This window comes from Plasmodium coatneyi, chromosome 9 (genome assembly GCF_001680005.1).
Source record: "Plasmodium coatneyi strain Hackeri chromosome 9, complete sequence".
NCBI classification, from domain to species: domain Eukaryota; phylum Apicomplexa; class Aconoidasida; order Haemosporida; family Plasmodiidae; genus Plasmodium; species Plasmodium coatneyi.
This window is the reverse complement of record NC_033564.1, coordinates 1,370,497-1,388,343: the sequence shown is the minus strand read 5'-3', so window position 1 is coordinate 1,388,343 and position 17,847 is coordinate 1,370,497. Positions and strand designations below refer to the sequence as shown.

The following is a 17,847-nucleotide window of genomic DNA, read 5'->3' as shown; positions in this document are numbered from 1 at the left end:
CGTTACACAGTTGCATAGGTGCAGTGCCTTGATCGAGTCGTCGCTTTGTATTTCCTACACCGTATATGAGAGAGCCTTTCTTCGTCCTGCGTGCAACAAATGGAGGGTGTCCCTGTGTGAGTTCCCCATTTTTGCATGTCCCCTTTTACCGCCCGCCGATTGGCACAAGAGACGAGAGAAGAATGAGGGAGGTTCCATTCCGGCGCGTCGCACCCCCGTGATGATTGAAGACCGTGCATCCATACGAAACAAATGAGAGAACATGAGCAAAAAGGAAAAACGTAGCAGATGAATGCGAAAAAAAAAAAATGAGAATTAGCACGGGAAGAAAAAATCACAATATTAATACGCAAGTATTCACACAACATACATGCGTGTTTAGCCTTTTTTTAATTTTTAAACTTTCGACCCCATTCAACTTTTAATTTTAAAATTTTTCTCCATTCGACGGCTAATTTAATCTTTTGCTCTGTTCGGCGGTTGACTTGCCTATCGGTTGGTGGCCCCCTCACAGCAGGGCGTTTCACCTTTTCGGATGTGGCTGTCGACCCAGAGGTACCGCGCTGTGGTAAGGGGCGTCAAACAGTGGGGAAAAAAAAAAAAAAAAAAAAAAATTCAAAGAACGCAAAGAACGAAGAACGCGAAAAAGCGAAAAGATATCCCCCCCCCAATGCAGAAACCTTTTGAAAGCTATAAAAACGCAGTTGAGCCAAGAAGCTACTATCCCCAACTGCTTCGCAAAGGGAATGAAGAAATTTCCCCACCCGTATATGATAAAGCAAACAAAAAAATATGCGAATGAATTCCAACTGTTCTCTTCGTCGCTATTTTCTCCTCTGAAGACTTCTTTTCCCCCATTTTAATCGCGCGGTGTACTGTATCTTCTATCATTCGCAGCTTTGTACTTTCTGCCCGCTCTCCAACGTTTTTTTTATCCCAAAAATTGTATAGAGAGATATGTCAGTGGTAAGAACAGTTAAAAAGAAAAAAAAAACAAATGAAAAGGAAAGAAAGATAGCGATACAACGTGGACCCACATTTCATTACCTCGCTTTTTTTTTTTCGCCCCTTAGGGAATAGCTCCTCTCAACCCTAAGCCCTTCCTGAATAGTCTGGCTGGAAACCGAGTGATCATAAAGCTAAAATGGGGCATGGAGTACAAAGGTGAGTTCGTCAATTGTATACGCACCCACCACTGTGCAACTGCATAGGGAGACATGTATGCCAGCGTGCCCTCCAGCAGAATGCACAAGTATGATGGCACTCGAAAACATAATTCTCCTGTTTTGTCTACCACAGGGAACCTCAAATCTTTTGACGCCTACATGAATATACGGCTGGCCAACGCGGAAGAATGGATTCATGGAGAGTACAAAGGCACCCTGGGGGAAATATTCCTGAGGTAGGGCTACCTCCCTGCATCACTGCTTCATTCGTGTTACATTCCCGTGGGGGGAATCGTCCAAGTGCGTTTTTCTTTTTTCCCAGCATCAGCAGTTAGACAACAGGATGGGCCCCCTTTTCAAACACTCACGATTGTATGCACAGTTAAAAAGTGGGACACACCATGTTTACCATTTTTGTTCCTTCTCCCCTTCAGGTGTAACAACATACTGTACATTCGGGAAGACAAGGAGACGGAAAATTCATCCGAGTGAAGAAAACCACAACTGTTGGCGTGACCCCTTTCAGAAAATTTCCCAAACGTATTCATGCTTACTCGTATTTATAGATGGGTCGGAGAGCCCATTCCCTGTAGACATTTTTTTTTTTTTTTGTTAGATTAATTTTTTATGACCCCCAGCATTGTTGTCATTCCCTCGTCTAATTAATACTAACTCGTTTCAGTTTTAATTTTCTTTTTTTTTTTTTTTTTTAAACTTCCACATGTGCGCAGCCACAGAAGGATGTGATCACTGCGCAGCACTACGTTGGTTTGTTTTTGCCCGTGCGGGGGGAACCACTTCCTTCGGCGATCCACTTTTTTCACCCCCCCTGGTACCAGCAAACGTTTGGCATACTCCGATAAGGCGAGGGAGTAGGCATACGCACAAATGTGATTTCAGTGAATGGGAAAACATAAAAAAAAAAAAAAAAAAAAAGGAAAAACACAATGGGGTTATGACTAATGCCTGCACGTGTCATAGCTTATTTCCCTACTCGGCTTCGTAGGCACGTAAAAAAAAAGGACAGCTAAATGGAGGGGATATGAATGAAAAGCCTCGTAATAAAAAATCGTACAAGTGGGTGTCTACGGCTAGTGCGAATGGGAACCCACAACATGGCTCCAACATGTGGCACTAAACTGCAGCCTTAGTGAAGCCTCTACGTGGATGGGCCAACGTGCGAAAAATGCAAACATGGGACCCTATCGAATTATTTCCAATTGTTTCTGTGGCCAATCTTTCGCCGAAATTGCTTCCCCAGCTTTGTCCTCACTGGTCGGTCACGCTTTCTGTTTCAAGCACGAGTAGGCTTACCGGTGCAACAATAGGAGGGGAATTCTCCTCTATCACGTTGCGCCGAATGATCATACAAAATTGTGGAGCTTGGCCAAACGTTTTTTTTTTTTTTTTTTTTCCCGTTTGCGCCTTTTTGTGAGCGCTCACTTAACGTTTGCTTCTAACCACTGGGTGGTCATTACAGCTGACAGAGGAGCTATCATCAGACGTGTTGCTGTCTATCCTTCTTGCCCTCCGCCTTCGCACGTCTCGTTTGTGTACCTTCCCCTTGGAACCTTTCGCAGAAAAGTGCTTCATATTTTTTTCCATCTTAGACGACCCGCCGTGAGAGCTACTACTCTCGAAGGACGATCCCGAAGAGGACCTACTTCTCCTGCTTTGGCTGTACGTCGAGCTGTCATACGATTTTTTTGGCGACTTGGTTTTTTTGAATTTCGTCTTCTTGGACTTCACTTTTGTGAATTTCTCCTTTTTGGACTTGCTTCTTTTGGATTTTTTTTTCACACTCTCCCTCTGTAGCTTCTCCCTTTTCGTCCGTTTCCTTTTATCAATCGAGTTGCTACACGTTCGAGTCTTCTTCCCTTGGCGCCTGCGCTTTTCGCGGGGGGATTCTTCTGCCTCTTCGGACATGCGAACCCGTTTTGACCGCCGTGTGCCGCAACCATCACATTCTTCATCTCTTCCTTCATCACTGCCGCTACGGCTGATACTCCTTTTCCTCTTCGCGACGCCCTTTTTTCCACCTGACCGTTCGTTCTCATCGTCACAGGTAGTTCTACTTTTGTACGATGCCACACTCTCAGGGTGCGTGTTCCCCCTCTTCTTCTCCCCTCCAACGGGACTACCTCTATCACCATCACTACTGCTGCAGGGGGTGTTACTTTTCCCCAACGTGATTTTTCCCCCTCCACTGGATCCACCTCTACTGCCACTTTTGCTTAAGATTATTCTGCCTCTGTTTCTTCGTCCATTTTTCATCATTATTCTGTGTGCATTCTCAGTTTTCCCGCTTTTCCCCCCCTTCGATCTTCTGCGAACGCTTTTCTTCTCTCCCATGGTGGAGCTATCAGTTGAAAAACTTTTATTAATTATTTCTTTTCTCTTTCCTTCGTGTAGATGTCTTTGCTTGTGTTTCTTTCTCCTTCCTCTGTAGGTGCTGCTAGTGCTGCTGGACGAGTTGGCATTACCGCCAATGCAATCTTCCCCAGAGTTGAAGTTGTCTCCCGCCTTTGCATTATCACATCCGCTGAGGTAACACAATTCCAAGTCCTCCTTTAAATGGAATTTATTCTCCTTCTCGATGGCACTACTGCTGGATTTGTTCTTTGTGTCCACTGTGTTACCATTTTCTGCTTCACCACTTTGGAGATGGTTCATCATCTGTGTGCTGTTTGTGTTACTTGCCGTGGTTGATAGACATGTACGTTTTCTTTTTGTCCCGAAGCGGGAGGAGGAGCTTTCCTCCTCTGTCCCTTGCGAAGAACCGCTCCTTTTATTACTACTACTGCCGTTGTTGCTGTTGCCTTTTCGGTGTAACTTCTTTGCAGGTGGCAACACTCTTTCTGCATACGTTTTGTCACTTGCTTCCTCGTGAGTTACTCCTTCACAGTTTACATTACTGGAGCTACTAGTACTTACAGACTTCGCATTTTTTTTTGTTCTTTTTTCTTTTTTTTCTCTCTTCTCTTCCAAGTGGTCCAGGAAGTATGGTTGTTTATTCTGTCCATCTGTTGGACTCCCCTGATAACTCAGTTGTGGTGACTCCTCCTTTGAGTTGCTTTCTCCGTCTGGGTCCCTGCAGGTGGTTGTGTCTTCACTGGAATTATTATTTGACTTTGTTCTTTTCTTCGCTTTAATTGTCTCTACTCTGTCATCACGTTTGAGTGACTCTCCATCGTCGTGGTGAGTCTGTTCCCCAGGTTGGTTTTCCTGCTCGGTGGAGTAGCTTCTACTCTTCGACGAGCAGTTCTGCGAGACTTTATTGGCTTCCTGGCTCATTCCGTTGGGAGAAGGAAAGTTTTCACAGATTCGTCCGCCCATGTCTTTACAGGTGTGCTTATCAGTGTCTTTTGAGGGGTCTTTTCCGCTTCGTCTTTCGATGCCTTTTTCAGGGTCCCTTGCCACAGGGTCTCCGTCTCTGTCTGCTCCTTCGCTGTTACTCAGACTGGCGCTTCTGCTGAAGGTCTCGCTGCTCTGCCTCTTCATGCCTTCGCTGGTTGCTTCTTTTTCGCCTTTCCTTTGTCTCCGTGTTGGGTTTTTCCTTTTGGTTGTTCTTCTTCTCCCTTTGTCGCTTTCGTAGCTGCTGGCGCTATAACTGGTGCTGTAACTGGTGGTTCTGCTCGTACTTCTTACAGCTCCTCGATTCCAGCTTTGACTTCGACTTCGTCGACGAGGTCGTCGTCTTCGATTGCTCCGACGATTACTTCCCCTGCTGTAGGACGAACGGTACGAAGAAGACGCGCTGTAGGTAGAAGCGCTTTCCGAATACTTTTTACGAGGTCGATAATATTTGCGAGCCACTTTTTTCCCCTTCAATCTTTTTCCCTTTTTGCTCATTTTATGCATTATACGACTCTTACTTTGGTAACATTTGCCTCTCCCTTCCTCTTCTTCTTCACTGGATGTATCTCTTCTTCTGTGAATGATTTTGCTTCTACTGTTACTCCGATAAGGAGGATGCCCCTTGTACGACCACCTACTACCCTTACGTGCACTTTGTTGGTACCTCTTCATCGTCTCTGGCGACTTCCTCCTGTTCTGAGCAATGATTATTTTCACTTCATTACCGTCTATCTTTGAATGGTTTAAATTAGTCAAGGCTTCTTTTGCATACTGGGGTTCAAAATATTCCACGAAACCGAAGCCTCTTGGTCTCCTTGTGTAATGGTCTAGGGGTAGATACACATCTCGTACTTTTCCAAAGCTTTGGAAGATTCTTCTGATTTTTTCTGGACTGGTGTCGAAGCTTAAATTTTTTATTAACAAGCTGCATCCATTTTGTTCCATTTTGTGTTCACGCACACAGGGATGTGTGCATGTGTGGGGTGTGTGTGCGTGGTGGTGGTGGTGGGTGCCCTTTACGAAGTGCTTTTCTCTGCTTGGGACGGTAAAAACTAATCCGTCGTCCCTCTGCTTTTACACACTCCCCCGCCCCTCTTCGTGGCGGCAAAAAGGAAGGAAGAAGAAGGTGGACCTATTTCCACAGAACTATACTACCATAATAGAAGTTGTCATAAGAAATGTTGTTATAATAGATAGTGCCATCATAGACACACTTCCTGAAGGAACTATGGACGATTTCCCCTTGCGCAGACTCCTCTGTGCCTCAAAGGAAAAAAAAAGGGGAACAAGAAAAAAAAAATTCACCACAGCGACACATGTGTCAAAACTCGACCACACTAGAAAGGACCATAAAAAAAGGGAAAAAAGAAAGAAATAGGAAAAAAACATTTTTCTTTTTTTCTGCAGCAGCACGAAAAAAAAAAATGTAAGAACATTAAACGGTGCATTACTCTTTTTGTTTCTCGTCTTTCCCCCGTTTGCGCCTGCGGTATTTTCCAACGACGAGGGGGGCGGGATGGATATTATGCCAGCACATCATATGAATCAGTTTTCCACCTTTTTTATTTCCAAATTGCATGCGCGATGTGCAAACACATTTGTATATATGCCTCGCTTGGCTAACACAGTGCAATATGTTTTTATTCTCTACCCTTGGCTTTTCTTTTCTTTTTTTTTCGCTGCTAGGTGAAGTCCCCCCTTTTTTTTGTTTTTTTGGTATTCTTTTTTTTTTCACACCTTTTTCCATCCTTTTTTTTTCAACAACTTTGTTTGCTATTTTTTTTTTTTTTTTCTTCTTTTCCTTTCCCCTTTTCTTTGTATGCACACCTCAGATGCATAATATCACCCCTGAGCAGCTAAAACACAGGGCACACTGTTGTTCCTATACCGTGGAATCTTAACCTTAAGTGTGAAATCCTACACACACCCAAAAATGCGAAATCCTACAGCTCCCGCGACTGATTCTTTCACTCTTTCCTTTTTTTCTTTTTCTTTCTTTCTTTCTTTCTTTTTCCTTCTTTCTTTTTCCTTCTTTCTTTTTCCTTCTTTCTTTTTCCTTCTTTCTTTTTCCTTCTTTCTTTTTCCTTCTTTCTTTTTCCTTCTTTCTTTTTCCTTCTTTCTTTTTCCTTCTTTCTTTTTCCTTCTTTCTTTTTCCTTCTTTCTTTTTCTTTCTTTCTTTTTCCTTCTTTCTTTTTCTTTCTTTCTTTTTCCTTCTTTCTTTCTTTTTCTTTCTTTCTTTCTTTTTTTTTTTTAAGGAAGCATGTGGTGTTTGGCAACTGGGAAAGTGAAGAAAAAGAAGAAGGAAGAAAAAAAGAAGAAAAAAAAAAAAGAAGAAAAAGAGAGGAAAAAAAAAGCCAAAGAGGCAAAAATAAGGAGCATAAAATAGCCAAAAAGGGGCGAACCACTGCTGGCCTGCGCAGGAACCTTCGCGAATCTTGCGCACAATTTGGAACACCGTTTGAAACACTTTTCAAATGGTCCATAATTAGAACTTAAAGGAAAAGGGAAAAAAGAAAAATAAGGGAAAAACCAAAAATGAAAAAAAGAAAGACAATGCAATTCTGCCCTTGTACATTGTATGAACTTTGCACTTATTTATGTGTTCTCCAGGGAACATTCATTCAGTGCTGCGTGCTATTTATAATTTGGAAGGACATTCGTATATTAGTTATAATTAATAAAAGAAAGGGAGGGACATCCCTTCCCCTTGCAGGTGTTAAATGCGACCATAACCTACATTCGTTCTTTGATGATGACCTGGTGTATTATTATTATTGGCATTTGTTCCTGTTCCTGTTCTTGCTCTTGCTCTTCCTTCCCCTCCGGTAAACGGTCTTGTGTATGGAGAAGCAGAGGAACGTACTGTGGTGGAATAATCTGCACAACTTTCTGTTACCGAGTCTAGTATGGAATCGTTCTCTGTTGAAGTGCCTTCTGTTAATGTATCGAATTCGTGTCCAGCTGATCTTCTTCTTCTATTACTTCTTCTGTTGCTCCTTCCTCCATTTCCAGAAGTGTGGTTACCAAACCAAGAAGACCATGGCTTATACTAAAGGGAAGGAATGTTGTTAGGGGTGGTTGTTCTTAGGTTGTTGGTGAGTTGTTAGGTGGTAGGTGGTGGAAGGAAAATTGTTAGAGTGGTAGGTGGAAGGGAAGGTTGTTAGGAGTCGTAGAATGAAAGTTCTGTTAGGGGTGTTCGAATGAAGGGTTGTTATGCGGTAGGTGGGTTGTTAGGTGGTAGGGTGGTAGGTGGGTTGTTAGGGTGGTGGTAGGTGGGTTGTTAGGGTGTTGGTAGGTGGGTTGTTAGGGTGTTGGTAGGTGGGTTGTTAGGGTGTTGGTAGGTGGGTTGTTAGGGTGTTGGTAGGTGGGTTGTTAGGTGGGTGGTAGGTGGGTTGTTAGGGTGTTGGTAGGTGGGTTGTTAGGGTGTTGGTAGGTGGGTTGTTAGGGGTGGTAGGTGCAAGGGAAGATTGTTAGGCCTGGAAGGAAGGAGAGTCTAAGGAGGAAGAAAGGAAAGGTGGAAGGAAGTTTGTGTTAGGGGTGGTAGGGTGGAAGGAAGGTTGTTAGGTGGTAGCGTGGTAGGTGGGTTGTTAAGGGTGTTATGTGGGTTGTTAGGGGTGGTAGGTGCAAGGGAAGATTGTTAGGCCTGGAAGGAAGGAGAGTCTAAGGAGGAAGAAAGGAAAGGTGGAAGGAAGTTTGTGTTAGGGGTGGTAGGGTGGAAGGAAGGTTGTTAGGTGGTAGCGTGGTAGGTGGGTTGTTAAGGGTGTTATGTGGGTTGTTAGGGTGGTGAATCTTTGGGAAGTGATTCTTCAGGTGGGTTGTTAGGGGTGGTAGAATATTAATAATATTATTAAATATTTAAATTTTTTTTATTTTTTAAATTTTGAAATTTTTGGATTCTTACTTTGTATAATAGGAAAGGGGCACCTGTTGTTGCTAAGGTACCAAAGATGGAAGAAAGGGAAAAGGTGGTGGTGGCAGAACGAACAGCTTCGTCTAGTTCTGCTTCTGCTGTTTGTGTTGCAGACACTATTCTTTCTTGTGCAGTCACTAATGCAGATTGCAATTGTGTTAATGCCTGTTTAATGTCATCCTCATGATTTTTCCAATAATTTTTACAATAATCATCACCATTGTTAGATGGTGTACAATGTGCTTTCACTTTTTCATATGCTGCATTTACGTCCTGCAAGTAAGTGCCACATTGCTCAACACCCTCAGACCCACTATATTTTAACAGAGTTTGTATAGCACCATAGTCATACAAAAAATCAAATAATGTTTTTCTTTGATTGAAGGTTTCTCCGTCAATTTTAGGGTATAGATTTTTGCATTCATTTGGAACCGTAATCATTGGTTTCAGGTTCTCGTAAATTTTGTCCATATCATTCTCAAAACCTTTGGAATCTTCCAAATGGTTAGATAATATATCCCCTACCCAATAGTAGAAAAAATTGCACCATGTATCCGTAGACTTACTAACCTTCTCTGTTTTATGTACGTAGCATCAGGCCTTTACAATGTACTCTGCATAGCTCTGAATACCCTGGTACTGTCGTAATGTTCTCTCTATACTGTCGGTGGACCCATAATCAGCACAGTTGCCCTTTTTATCATTGAATTTTTTATAGTAGTTAAAATATGAGGGCAGATCTTCCAACTTTTCTTTCTATAAAGATAATTAATGAAGGAAAATATATACATACATACATGCATACATATATTTCCTTATATATGTATATATATATATATATATATGCTATATATAATGCATATTTTTTCCCTAGCACCCCCTTCCCCTAGACCTCCCTTCCTTCCAATATTCTATATTACCTGTGCCATGGTTCCTTTATGTGTAATCCGTATATAATAAAAAAATTTTCAGAGGTTCTTTGTATTTTCTTAAGGGGAATGTGTGTATGCATTTCATACATTACAAAATAATGAACATTAAGGAATATCTATTCAGCTTCTCCTTCCTTTAATAATACAAATATTCCTCATTTTTCAAGGAATAATAATACATTATATACACATGTATGTATGTCGAATTATTCTCTCTCTTTCTCTCTCCCTTTATTATTAAAGTACAAAAGGGAAGAACACAAAAAAAAAAAAAAAAATATATATTTATCAAACAGTATATATTTATTAGCAAAATATATATATCAGCAACTGCATGAAAGGAAGGGTCTAAGGAGGAAAGAATACTAGCTTTTTCCATATGTCCCTTCATTCATTTAATTTATATTATTGAATTATATTTTATTACTCCGGCTGTTATACTATAATTTAGATACTCCTGTTATTGTTAACATAAGGGTGGAATTCTATCTGGAGCATGAATTTTTAATATATATTATTAATTTATGCTTTCCTGGTATTGAAATGGGTTATTTAAAAAAATTCTTAACGTGAACAGTATACAGTTTATATGATTATAGAACGCTTCTCTCACTTTCAGTGTGTGCACATACTCATTAACCTCCCATATAGAATATAAATTTTAAAAATTAAAAAAAAAAAAGGGGACGGAAAGGGAAATATAATATGAAAGAACTACATTCATTAAACATATAGCACAGGAAAAAAAAAAAATATATATATATATACATTCTTTTTATAATACTTGTTACAGTACATTTTTCTCTATTTACGATTGTTCGCTCAATAATAATAATTCCTTCTGCTCCTCCTTCTATCCATACTTTTTGATAAATATAACAAAACTATCTGCTTCATGTGCTAGGTACATATAATATATTACCTGAGTACTTTGCCCTATTACCCCCCTAACTATGTGCTATATTCCACATATTAATGCACACACTTTTTATTTATCCCCCTATTGCATTAAAACAGCGAGGAGAAGGTTGAGAAGTTCATAGTTTCAAATATTTCAGAAGGAGGAGATCTTTTTAGGGAAATTTTTTTTGAGCAGGTTTGGGAAGGTTTGGGGAGGTTATAGTTTGAAGTATTTCAGAGTACGAAGGAGGGTTTTAGGAAAGGTTCATAAGATTGGAGGAAGACTAATAAAGTATGAAATGTAAAAACAAACAGTGAACGTATGTTGAAAAAATGTAAAAACAAATGTTAACAATGTCACCATTTTCATGCATATCATGCTTCCTTCTTTTTTTGAAGAACATATAAACATATATGTACAAATACCACTCCACCACCACCACCCCTATTATTATTGTGGTTATCGTAATCATTGTGATGATGATGATCATCATCATTACCCCCTTTTTTTTTTTTTTTTATTATTTGTATTCATTCATTTGTTATTGGAATATATATAAGGGGTTGCACAATAAGTAGGAAGATTCTTCCCTTTTCCACTGTGCATGCATATTTACTACTTTTAACAAAAAATGGATAACTCAAATAAAGTATAAAAAAATTCGAAAAGTGGGGACTACATGAGAATAGTGTATCCTGAGTTTGCACTATACATATAATTCCCGCATAGAACTTCTAAAAAAAGTAGAACTGAATGTGGAGACCACTGTCGGCCACATTTACCTTATTCGTCTTTGTACCAAACTATGTCTTACATATTCCATTAACATTTCCTGTGGTTCTTTTTTATATAGAATTGATAGTATAAACTCATTTGACCTTGCGAGCTCAGTCAAAATGGGCACACATATATACGACGTTCCCCCATACCCATGTGAATATGGGTAGTAAATTCTGACACACAATTCAATAACTAAATGCTCCTCCGCCGTTATAGGTGTACACAGCGTGTATTTTTTATATAATTACACACTATATACCACTTCTTAGGGGGGTTAACTTCTTATATGTAGTTGAGTAGAAGTATAAAGGAGCATATATAATCCACTAGTGCTAATAGTCAATGTGTGTGAAATGGACGTATTGCATTTATAAGTTACCATTGCCATTATATGAGTGTACAATACTTATTCCCTATGGGAAAGTGCTAAAAGACATAGAAGTCGGCACCTATGCACCCATAGTGACACTATCTGGCATTACGGTATGGAACAGTGTGCCCCTCCCATCATATGGGGAATCCATATGTGGAGGGAACGTGTGCATAGAGAGCGTATATTAAAACAAATAGTACACCTCTATACAGACTAATGTTGTTTTCCCTGCTGTTGCTGCTGCTGCCACCGCGTAACAGTATAAAATATATTTTGTGGTAAAGGAACATTAGGGAACCGTGGAAGTAGGGGGGGAACGGCGTTCTACATAAAGGATCTCTCTTCCAAAGTTGTCCATTCCTATTTTTATGGACATGCGGACATCTCCCTTCCTGCTGCCTGCACTACTTAAGGAAAAGCATGAATGCGGCAATACCATCTAGTTATGGATCATAGTATACTCCTACATTCCAGGGAAGTAGTGTAGGTATATGTACCTTTACTACTAGCTGAGGGGACGTGTGTATGTGTGTATATGCACACATATTACAGTGATGGTGACCACTATTATAATAGTTACCGGAGTATAGGGGAACATCATCCCCTCCCCCCATTAGTTTATCCGTGCACAAAATTATGTACTTATGAGAAATGTGTATTGCTGCTACAGGAATAAATACTTGTCCCAAAGGGGAATATTGCCCTACACAGAACTGCTGCTACAACATTCATTAAATGTATTGGAATATACCACTTCTAATAGTGAACAGTGGTATAAATGTGTGTCCCTTCCCATGTATATATATATATATATACATATATGTATGTTCCTATATGATTAGGAACATATAGCTAAAGGTATATTGCTCTTCCTACAATAACAAGCCACCAATGTGCACATAATTTCGTGTTGCATCTATTCCTTCTCTGTGCTTCCTTTAATATTTGTATATTATGAATGTGGAATATACATTATTATAGGTTCTATGAATGGAATATAAGGAATTGCTCCCAATATAATTTTTTGCACTCCATTTAGATGTGCTCTTTAAAAAATTTTAGCACTAGGGGTGAAATTTTTAAAATGAATAATGTGGTTTACTGCTTCGTTTATAGTAGGTAGTTTTCCTAAACCATTTGTGATAATAGGAACTTCTTTTCTTTGATGAACCTTTTTTTGTGCGGGGGAATACTTACTCTTATTGAATTATTATTTCTGCCTATTCCGTACAAACATAATTTTCTCACAGGTACTTTCCTATACTAATTTTTATTTTCCTTTTTCTTATGACAGTTTAATAAAATTAAAGAAAAAGAAGATTAGCACAATGGAAATTCTTATAACAGAAATATGGGAACACCATAATACTTTTGTGTGAATAAGGTATAATATAGAATCTATAATAGGGTAGAAATGCTTTTCTCCCGCTGAAACTTCTGGAGGGAAGCATATATATATATTGAGTGAATTTTTCTTTTATTCCTTGTTGGTGGTGATAATACAGAGAGAGGGAGAAGGAAACGGGAGGACGTTTACAACAATAATAATTTATTGTGTATGGGTCGTCGCGCTTCTCTTTGATTAATTATTCTTGATACAAAATTTTATGTGCGACTTTTTCTTTGAACAAAATTTTTGTTACAAATTCCTTATAAACAATTTTTTCCTTTAGAACACAATTTTTTAGTAATTTCATGGTATCATTTTTAGTGAAATTTTTTCTTTGTGCCAATTTTTTAATAATTATGGTGGAAAAATTTTTTTGGATGATCCATTTTTCTGAGGGGGGCAAATTTTTTCTTAACAGAATAGTGTAACGAATATTTCTTGATGATCAGATTCTATTTGTGTATGATAATCTTTTGTTGGCACTTCCCCTTTTTTTGGTCAATGCTTTTTTTTGGTTAATTTTTTCTTGTGAATTAATTTTTTTACATTAACTTGCAATGAACTCATGCGAATGCGCTTACTACGAGAATACTCTTTTAGGAAAATGTAATACTTTATATCAAATGAAGGAAAAATGAATAATACAGCAAGAGGAAGATATGTGCTATGTATAATAATGTTCTGTGAAACATGGATAAGAAAAAAGAGCAGAAATGAGGATTTCTTTATTCATGGGAGGAACCAGTCAAAAAAGTGCCCTTATGAATAAGAGAAATGTGTTCCGTATAATATTTGATGAAATATTATTTCTATTTGCTAAGTAACGATTCCATTAAACACTGGTAAAAATGGCTCAAGATAAGGTATTTGGGCCATTGAAGGAAAAGTGGCTAGAGAAAAAAGGGTTAAAGGAAAAGGGGAGAACCAGGGAGGTATAATACTGTAATGAGGGTTATATGTACACTAGGAATATTTCCCCACGTAGAACTATGTTATTTTTTTCTTAATAGTAACAAATACATAACATACAAAAAGTTTGTACGAATATATTATTCCAATTTTCAGGGAAATTTAATAAGGAACATAGGAAAATGGATTAATGAATTTGCTAAAAGTGCGGGCAGCGACAATGAAGGAATAGGGGCATCTGGGTGCGACCATGTGTATGGAAGTAGTGAGATGAAAGAAGGAATAGACAAAAAAGTGTGTGCTTTTATTTTAGGAAATTTATGGAGAACGTATACAGTGCTCATAGAAGAAGGAGTGGAGGAAGTGGATAGGGAAATGAAAGCATATATATATTGTACTATGATGAGCGCATGGATGTTCTTATATCAGAACAAATACTGCAGGGCTAACGAAGTTATGAATCATGCTTTTGAAGGAATGAGATTATTGTGTAAACCTTCTGGGAAGGGAGGAAAGTGCTATAAGTGTGAATATGAAAATTTGGAGAGAATGCAAGTAGGGGATGTACAAATGTTAGGATACATACTGGAAGCAGTTAAGAAAGGAGACAATGCTATGGGAAAAATGTATAAGGAGGTACCAGAAGTTAAATGTAAGCAGGAGAATACTTTTGGACAACATCATCAAACAGCGGGGCAACTGGCTGAAAAAAAAATCACCGCAGAGCATTTTCACTTCATAACCCAGTTATTGACAAAATGGATCATGGCAGGGAAAGTGGGAGATTTGGACAATTTTGGGGTAATAAATTTTACATATGAATGTAGAAGTAGTTGAATTATAATATATAAGTAATATAAAGAGAAAAGGAGGAGTTCATACTATAGTTTAAATGGAAGGAATGTGTATATATATGTTTTCCCAATAATCTATTTTATAGACCAAAATATGGGCTAAATTCAGGAAAGTATTAAAAGAATTCTTCAACTATATGGAAACAAGTAATGATGCATGGGCAGTTTCGTGTGATGATAATGGTTGGTTTAAATGGAGAAACTATCAAACGAAAGAAGACAGACGCGTGTGCAAACTTATGGTTGATGCATTATATTTTAAGAATTGGTATAAGGGTGCCATGGAAGATATCAGGGGGAGGGGGGAGAATGAAGGGGACATAGAAGCACATATAAAATGTGTAATAGCAAGTGTCTTTATGTATATACTATTAAAATCAAACTGTAAAAGGTGGTTAGGTATAAAATATGCCCTGAAGATAATGAGTGAAATTGAGGAAAGTCTAAAAATTACGGGACATAGTACAAATAAGTGTGAATGGATGGATTATGAGGATATAAGTTTAGGAGGAAAAGTAGTTGGGAAAACAATTGAAGATTGGCTAATGAAGAACAAAGGAATAGGGAAAAAGGTTGAAAGCATTAGGAAAAATGCAAATTGTGCAAAATGGAACTGGGATATAGTCTGGGAGAAAGACATTAAAGGAGAGGATAGTGTAAAAATAGTAAAATTATTAGAAGGGAAGGAAAAAGAATTAGAAAAGGAAGAAGAAAAAACATGGACTAGACCAAAGGAACTTCGTGGTTTATGGGAAGAGGACGAAGACCGTACGTTATGTATTCATGTTACCTGCTACATAGTTGTGGATAATGTGTGCATACTGTGCCCTTTCATTTTTTGCATTTTCTATGAATAATCAAGGAGAAAGACAAATAGAAAGCGAGTAACTGTATATGAATATGTATAATTCATCTATTCCTTGCAGTTGAAATTGGGGAATTTTTTTCAGAATTCTCTAATAACCCCATTGAGGGAGATCATAGATATGACTACGAGACCTTGGAAGAGTTGGCTAAAATATGTGAGAAAGAATCAAGTATTGAAGGTATACTGGATAAGGAGGAAGACAGAGAGTTTTGTAGAACTCTTATAAAAAATTTAATGATAGTAACAAAGGACAAGTTACCATGTCAAAAAGAAAAGAAAGATAGGCCGGATATGTGGGATTGTATTCCAAAGTGTGATCTTCTGAATACATGGCTCATATACGTAAGAATGAGCTGTAAAAGGAACGAGGTAATAAATCATGTATTTGAGAAAATGAAGGATATGAAGGGAAATGTAAAATATAAGAATGTTTTTGAAGAATGTAAATATGGACAGATAAAGCCATGGTGGAGGGGGGACAGAGCTATGATGATGGAAGTTTATAAATTTCTGATGAAGGAAGACGGAAGGAGTAAAATAATGGAAATACATAACCAAAATTGGTGTGGTGGGAAAGGGATAAGAGATTTTGTGAGTGAAAGTGTGCGGGAAAGGTTAAGGGCAGATAAGAAGGCAGGAAATGAGGAATATGGGAATTTTCTGAAGGAAGTTGGGAAAGTAGCCGGAGTGGAGGAACAACCAGGTGGTAGAGCAGCTGGAGGGGGAGGTTCCTCCTCTAGTGGTGAAAGTAGAGCACCCGCTGCTCCAGGAGGAAAGTTATATCCTAAACCGGGTGCTGCACCTGAAAATGATGGAAAATCTCCCATTAAGGACAAGGATAACTATGATGTAGGTCCTATTGCTGTTTCTGCTGATGGTCAAGCAGGTATTATTGAACTTTCTGCTGGTACTCATAAAGATCCAGCTCTTCAGGGTCCTCCACAGGAATTATTCGAGGCTGCTGAAGAGGGTACTATCGTACAGGCCGCTCCAGCTGCCGAACCTGCTGCTGATGAACAGGAAGAACATAGTCAAACACCTCATGAGGTTTCGGGGCAACCTTCTTCCGGCTCTGAAGATGTTCAGAGTTCTGATCCTGAAAAAGGTAATGGTTGACAGACAATGAACACTTTCTGTCTAAGTGTGTACAATAGAATGTACTCTTCGAAAATATTATACATGTGTCCTACCTTTCCTTCGTGGCACTTTGCAATAAGTACAACATTATTACCACCCTTCAGGTTATACTTAACACATTTTTTCCTATTTATTTCTTAGTTGAACAAAATGGACAAGATGCTTCCACGCCTGAAGCAGGTTCTGGTGAATCTGTTGGTCCTTCCCAGGAAGCTCACCCGAAGGCTCTTGATGCTGATATAAAAGGTCCGAAGGCAGACATATCATCAACTTCCTCAGGAGGACAAAGTCCTCCTTCATCAGCAGGAACAGCACATTTAGGGTTAGGTCAACAGGGGAAGGGTGCCATACGGACCCCTTCTGCTCCTGTCAAACTTACTCACAAGGTAGACAACCCCGTCCTTCCTTACCTTCCTTTCGCTCCCATCTTCATTGGTATTTCTGCTACGACCTATGTTCTTTGGAAGGTAAAACAAACATTAATATAAAATGACGAATTTTAGCAGAAAATAAAGCTAGAAAAGAAAAAAAAAAGAAAGGTGAATGAATCAGTGGTGTGTAGGATTTAGCATTTTAGGGTGCGTATGTGTAGCATTTCGTATTTTAGGGTGTGTGTTTGTAGGATTTCGCATTTTAGGGTGTATGTGTAGGATTTCGCATTTTAGGGGTGTTTGATGTAGTAATTACTGTTGTATGAACAAAACATTTCGCATCCCTATTAAAGAAACATTTTTTCCCTTTTTTTTTTTCTTTTTTTCCCATAGTATTTTACCTTGCCTGGTAAAAGAAGACGTTACAGAAGAGCTCATCAAGTACGTGGTCCCTCCTTAGAACAACAACTCCCTGATCATGTGGACGACCAGGCAGATGGTCCACGTGAATACACTTTAGTTAACGAACGACAACCTATACGTCGGCCAAGAAGATCACTCGGAAAAAAACCAGTTAGCCGCCGCACTATTATTGATATTCATTTAGAAGTCTTAGACGAATGTCAAAAAGGGGATGTACATTCGACGAAAGAGGACTTTTTTGAAATTTTGGTTCGAGAATTTATGGAAAGCGAATTCATAAAGGAATAAAAGGTTCCTGAGGAACAAGTTTCTATTTTTAATGTTCCTAAGGAACAAATTCCTAAGGAACAGGTTCCATGTTCAGATTCCTGGTTTCGGGAGGAAAAACTTTGTTCCTAAGGAAGATGTTCCTAAAGAACAGGTTCCAAGTTCAGATTTCCGGTTTAGGGAAGGAAGACTTTGTTCCTAAGGAACAG

At 38.9% G+C, this 17,847-nt stretch overlaps 3 protein-coding genes across 3 annotated transcripts; 2 read left to right on the top strand and 1 right to left on the bottom strand.

Annotated features, from left to right (window-relative positions):
* Window positions 1–957: 957 nt before the first annotated feature.
* On the top strand, window positions 958–1,658 carry PCOAH_00026070 (Small nuclear ribonucleoprotein f; the record flags this gene model as incomplete). The annotated part of the gene is made up of 4 exons (XM_020059412.1): window positions 958–966; window positions 1,074–1,164; window positions 1,300–1,402; window positions 1,601–1,658. The coding sequence occupies 4 exons, from the start codon at window positions 958–960 to the stop codon at window positions 1,656–1,658; spliced, it is 261 nt and encodes an 86-aa protein (XP_019915023.1).
* A 951-nt stretch (window positions 1,659–2,609) lies between these two features.
* Window positions 2,610–5,468, bottom strand: PCOAH_00026060 (Uncharacterized protein; the record flags this gene model as incomplete). Its single annotated transcript, XM_020059411.1, has 1 exon — window positions 2,610–5,468. One exon carries the CDS (start codon window positions 5,466–5,468, stop codon window positions 2,610–2,612), a length of 2,859 nt encoding a protein of 952 aa, XP_019914861.1.
* An 8,189-nt stretch (window positions 5,469–13,657) lies between these two features.
* On the top strand, window positions 13,658–17,659 carry PCOAH_00026050 (Uncharacterized protein; the record flags this gene model as incomplete). The annotated part of the gene is made up of 6 exons (XM_020059410.1): window positions 13,658–13,741; window positions 13,875–14,519; window positions 14,659–15,340; window positions 15,499–16,545; window positions 16,719–16,963; window positions 17,342–17,659. 6 exons carry the CDS (start codon window positions 13,658–13,660, stop codon window positions 17,657–17,659), a joined length of 3,021 nt encoding a protein of 1,006 aa, XP_019914722.1.
* Between the last annotated feature and the right edge of the window lie 188 nt (window positions 17,660–17,847).